Source organism: Strongylocentrotus purpuratus, unplaced genomic scaffold (genome assembly GCF_000002235.5).
Source record: "Strongylocentrotus purpuratus isolate Spur 01 unplaced genomic scaffold, Spur_5.0 spur5_scaffold_18, whole genome shotgun sequence".
In the NCBI taxonomy this organism is placed as follows: Eukaryota; Metazoa; Echinodermata; class Echinoidea; order Camarodonta; family Strongylocentrotidae; genus Strongylocentrotus; species Strongylocentrotus purpuratus.
In genome coordinates, this window is record NW_022145603.1 from 34,213,764 (window position 1) to 34,219,763 (window position 6,000).

The window sequence follows — 6,000 nt, forward strand, 5'->3', positions numbered from 1 at the left end:
CTCTCTCTCATAGTTTTCTTGGATCTCCTTTGCTGTCTGTTTTTTCCCTCCCTACCTTTCTCTCTTCTTTACTTCCCTCCAGCCCTTTTGTTCTCTCTTCTCTCTAATTTTAAGTTTTCATATATGATTTTGGAATAGATTTAAGCTGTTGTTGCCTGTTTAGCGATCTTTATTAATTTACATGTAGGTGTATATCTGATTTATTTAGAAAATTCAATCACTGTGTGTTATCTCATAATACGATTTGCTGGATAATTCTACTGTATTTTGTTTATGTTTGTATAATTATTTTATGTTTTTAGGCAATGTACACAATTCTTCAACTCAGCCATCTTGCAAATGAATTTTCCACAAAACCATTACCAATATGTAAACAGCACATCATAAAATATCAATCTATTATATGTACAGTGCTGTTATCATTATAATTGTCATTTTTCATTCAGTTAAAGACTCAATTATACATACCTATCTAAATTTGATGTTTTTGTGTTTTGTGTAACTCCAGAATGAAAGGTGCATTGGTTGAATTTGGTCCTTTGTTGAATACTTTTAGATAAAAGCTTTTAATATGTCACATTCTCAAGAAACATAAATCGAGACACATCAATTGCTCACATCTTTAAAAAATGTCAACATTTGTAAGGGTATGGATAATTTAGTTGTTAACTGTATACAAACAGCACCTTTACCTAAAAACAATGAGGGTAGATGGTATTGGGAAAGTAAGCAATATGTAAACAGCAATTGATTTTTTTAAAGAAAATGTTCCACAGTTTCTGGAAGGGTTTCGTTGGTTTCCATCTTCAATTTCTATCAGACACAGAAGAGCAATGTCACACCCATTGCATTTCTTGGTTGTCTCATTTTCCTTGCTCTGAACCCCATAAGAACAAGTACACCTTATAGAGTAGGCTTGCGGGTGCACCATGTGAGAGAGAGGGAGGATTGAGGAGTCCTGAAAAGGACTCTCAGTAATCTTTCTTGAGGGTGTGTAGTCCTGAAAAGGACTGTTGGTTATCTTGGTTATCATGGTGCATCCGCAAGCCTACTGTTTATCTACATCACCATGCAAGTCGATACTTACAAGCAGCAAGTAGACCCTAATTACATGCATGATGTGATTTGTAATGTGCTCTTTGCGTTCCTCCTTCCTTTTACATCAGACAAAAGAGGAGCAACATCACCCCCATCTCGTTCCCGGAGGGAGTTGCCCCAGCCAAGAAGAAGAGCCAGAATAGGGGTGGTGGAGGGGGGCAGAAGAGGAGTAACAGGGGTATGTATGCACCCCCTGGTGGCAAGTACAGTCAGAAGGCAGGCTCAGCTCCTGGAGGCGGTGATGCTAACTATGGAGATAACTACGGTGAGTCGGGTGTACTTTGATGCACAACAAAATAGCATATATGTGGAGCCGTAGTAAATTTGGTACCAACAGCATATCAAGTATGTGGGACTGTGGAGAAATATTTTTGACTGGGTTGAAAATACGAAAGAAAGTTGATGAAAAAGAAATAGTCAAATTAAAATAAAGTGATGTGAATGTATCAATGAGGGTGAGGGATTGGTAGGGGGCAAGGGAAGAAAAAGTGAGAATGAAAACCTTTGTCAAATGGATGAATATTTGGTTCCTCTTTTTATGTGCCCCTACATTTTCATGATTTTTAAGGTTAGAAAGTTGTAATCATCCACTCTACTACTTTTAACATACTATTAAAGATCTTAATAATCATAGATGTGCCAGTTTCAGTTTGGTTGATCACAACTCAAAAATATTAATTTCCTTTCTTATCCTTCCTTTCTTATCCTACAATATTCCTGAATAATCCCTTTCCCCTCCATCTCCTACTTCGATTTAAAACCTAATTATACCAGCTTATGTCTCTTTTAAAGAATGTTCCGCAGTAATGTTCAAGCGTACCTTAGCTGCGCAGGGCCAGCTGGTTATGTATTCACAATGCACAATACCTAGAGTTCCTTGCATGTACAGTAAATACATGATCAGCTACTCCTGAAGAGCTATGGTGCGCACAAAGGCTACTGTCCTCGATTAATTTATTTTAATTTCAACTGTCATTATGAACTTGTCTCATCTATATTAATTTAGATTCAAGATTCAAATGAGGTTTTATTTCCACGACTTATCAAAAAGTCCAAAGAATAAAAATGCAAGTTTACATCAAACATACAATCATATAAAAGGTATATTTAGGTTGACGTATTGCTATCTAAACCTCTGAAGGCAACACTTAAACACTATTGAATGAATATTTTGCACCCAAAACCCTTGAACCGCAATTTTACCACTACCGGTCTTAACCTTGAGTTCCTGGTATTATGTGCAGTAAATGCATGATAAGCTAGTCCTGAAGAGCTATGGTGCGCACAAACGCTTCTGTCCTCGATTAATTTATTTTAATTTCAACTGTCATTATAAACCCGTCTCATGTAGGAAGTGCGATATCCAAGTAAGGAAAGTGGAACATTGTGATTAAGATTTTGTCTCTTGTTTTTCTTTTGTTAACTAGGAGGCATGCAGGGCTACCAGAACCAGCAGGGGCGTGGAGGCTACGGGCGCACCAGAGGACGAGGGAGGGGCCGATACTACTAGGAGAATAACCTCATAGGATGCTACATAGGATGTATATACACTGAACTCTAGTATGTACAATCAAACCTGCTTTAGTGACCACCTGTCTACAAAGACCACCTGTCTACAAGGACCACATTTTTTGCTACCCTTGAAAATGGTTTCTCACTGAAACATGTACTAAAGGAACCTGTCTACAAAGACCACTTTTAGTGTTTCCCTGGGCGGTCTCTATAGACATGTTTGACTGTAGTTAGATCACCATTCACAGGAATCTCTTCTGTATTTTAAAGCTACTCATGGATCCTGATAGACAGGGCTCCACACTGAGGTCTGTGTCCTGAGGGTCATCCACAGCAAACTACGTGGACTGCCCTTTTAAGGCAATGTGACGTTCTCCGTCGTGCAAATCTTAAAGTCCCTACTACGAGTACATGCACCCCTCTTCATTTAGTGACATGTGACTGAAGAGAGTATGGGATCCATCTAGTTTACCACAGCCTGGTTGATATCGGGCCCTGCTATAGGTCTATTCTTAAAGCCAGGGGAATACCCCAGTTCTCGTGATGGTATGACTTCATTTGCAGTCTTCATCTTATGTTATTAATCAGAGATGTGCCAGTGATGCATGCATGTATCACATCTGTGGTTTTACAATCGTCACATCTACTGCAATTCACTAGTCATACTCTAAGTGTGAATTGGTCACTACTGCAGGTCTATGCTTAGAGCCAGGGGAATACCCCAGTTCTTGTGATGGTATGACATCATTTGCAGACTTCATCTTATGTTATTAATCAGAGATGTGCCTGTGATGCATGCATGTATCATAGCTGTCGTTTTACAATCGTCACATCTATTGCAATTCACTAGTCATGCTCTAAGTATGAATTGGTCACTACTGCAAGGATGTCAGCCTTGACGGTTGAAAATGTCATCCATGTGTTCAACATTTCTCGCCAAGCACTAAAGACTGATCTTTATAGGAGTTTGGAAGCACATGAATGCCAATCTACGTCCCATCTTCATATGTGTTCAAGAGTATAGAAATGGGATGATTTTTCAATGTTATTAGAATCATTAATGTTTAGACAGAGTGGCTGTGTATAAGCACACACATGCTTGAGGTACAAGTATTCTAAAACACCCCTGGCACTCACTCTCTCTCTCTCTCTCTCCCCTCTCTCTCTCTCTCTCTTATACCCCTCTTTCAACTTGGTGTGCCATTATTGTAGTCTTGTAGCTGTGATCCGATTGAAAATCTTCTGATCCTCTTTGTATTTCTCCACAACTTCATAGGGGAACCCAACCTTGATAACAAACTACTATAGAAGAACCAGGAAAGCAGAGAAACAGACTGGTGAAGTTTTAAATGAAATAATCTTGCAATGTTTACTATGTAAAATGCAAAAAATGACAAAGAGGGAAGTATTTTGTTATTTTGTTATTTAAATGATAGAATGTTAAACTACATTGTAATTCGTTATCAGCACTTTTGTAGGAATATCAAATCTTGTTAAAGTTTTTATCAGTGTCTCCTCTGATGGTTGGAAATGTCGTCCATGTGTTAAACATTTCTTGCAAAGCACTAACGACTGATCTTTATAGGAGTTTGGAAACATGAATGCCAATCTACGTCCCATCTTCATTTGTGTTCTATTCTTGAAATATAGGTTACTGATTCTCACACCACATGGAAGCCCCATATTTAAAATAACTACAGATATAACTAGAAGCCCTACTATTTGTTTTCTTTTTCTTCATGAAATGTTGCATAATTGTGTATTAATCTACTTCAGAAGAAAATACTGGCAAGATATTGGAGAGGTGGCCTTTGGTTGGGTGAAAAGAGAACTTTCACAATTACCCCCGCCCTCAAAAAAAAATAGTAGGGCTTTTAATCCTGAATATAGTTACAGTTACTGTTATGTATGAAATGTGGATCAGGCTGTAGAAAGAGGTAGGGTATATTGCTATTTATGAATGTTTGAGACAATTCTAAGTGTTTTTGTTGTTCTTTTGTACTTTTTATTATGATAGATTATTTAAAAATAAAGACTACAGACCAAGTGTTTCCTCCATGATAATTTCTCTCCCATTTTTAAATTTTTACTTTGTAGCTGCATTATTTTGAGGCACTCCACCATGTCGTGTCTGAATGGGGCAGATAATCATTTAATCTGAAGAATTTTTTTTCAAAAACATTTACCTGGAAAGTATTTAAAAGAGAAATAAATTTTCTGGAAATGTAAATGATTAAACAAACAAAACCAAGAAATACTGTATAACTGAAAACTTGAGGGACATGAATGTCTTGAATTGTTCAGAACATCAATTTTCATGGCATGCAAGAAAGAATTGAAAAGACTTATTTTTGTGTCAGTTGTGATTCCATTATATGATCACAGCATGAAACTTACAGGAATCTGAATCCTTTTCTTGAATGCGTATTAAAGTCTGGTGTTTTAAAAGCGTAGCACTCATTCTTTACAGACAGACATTTGATGTGTACTATGCTTTTATAATGTTATATTGTCACTGTTTTCAATCGTTTTTTAAGATATCTTTTCTATTTTTGGGGGGGAGGTGGTTTGCTTTGTCATGTCTGACCAAGGCTTTTTTAAATTGCAAGAACCTTTGGTAATGTGGCGTGAGTAGTGTTTGCTGAAGAAAGACCAAATGAATGTTTAATTAGAAATGTACTACGTTATCACAGTGTCATGGTAAAGTATGACAAAGGGTCAGAGAGGGGGGCATGGAAGGTGTCTTTAAATTAGATTATTTATAAATGTCATTTTCTTGGATTAATCAAAATGAGGAATTGTTTTTACAATATTGCTCTTGGTGACCATGTCAATAATGTGAGGAAAAAAATCAAACAATAAATACATTCTGCTTGTACAAATGTTTTTAAAATATAATTTGCCTTTTTTTGTTTTGTTTGTTCTATTGTTTGTTTTCTATTTTATACATGTAAACTGAAGTGTCCTGTTTGTATAATTATTGCCTGGAGCCAGGGGGCGTCGTCTCATTTTTATTTTACACAAAATGAATGCCCTTCTGGCTCTCAGCATATTAAGTGTTTCAGATGTATCCTGGGAAATCTGTTTTACTTCTCAGAGTTGTAATAATTAATATTTATAGATTGAGGTAAACCCTGCTCTTTTCTATATCACTTTAATAGTTATAATCAACAAAGAATACAAAAAACAATACAGTGGAGAAAAGGCACAGGTCATGCCAGATTAATGACTTTGCAATACATTACATCATTTACTACTGCTTTCTCTTGGAGTTTTTTTGTTTTGGAGATTTTATTTTTCATTTAAGAAAAAAAAAATCAATAAATAAGGCCCTCTTGCGTTTACAATTCGTTTAATGACGACAAAAATATCATTTTGAAATGAAAAAGA

At 36.4% G+C, this 6,000-nt stretch overlaps 1 protein-coding gene across 1 annotated transcript in view; it reads left to right on the forward strand.

Moving 5' to 3' along the window:
- The window catches only part of LOC593126 (apoptosis inhibitor 5), a 51,912-nt gene extending 46,404 nt beyond the window's left edge, over window positions 1-5,508 (forward strand). The window contains exons 11-12 of the mRNA XM_030989764.1: window positions 1,167-1,363; window positions 2,526-5,508. Coding sequence (XP_030845624.1) covers window positions 1,167-1,363; window positions 2,526-2,608 — 280 coding nt within the window. The 3' untranslated portion in view covers window positions 2,609-5,508. The remainder of the gene's footprint in view (window positions 1-1,166; window positions 1,364-2,525) is intronic.
- Window positions 5,509-6,000: the final 492 nt, after the last annotated feature.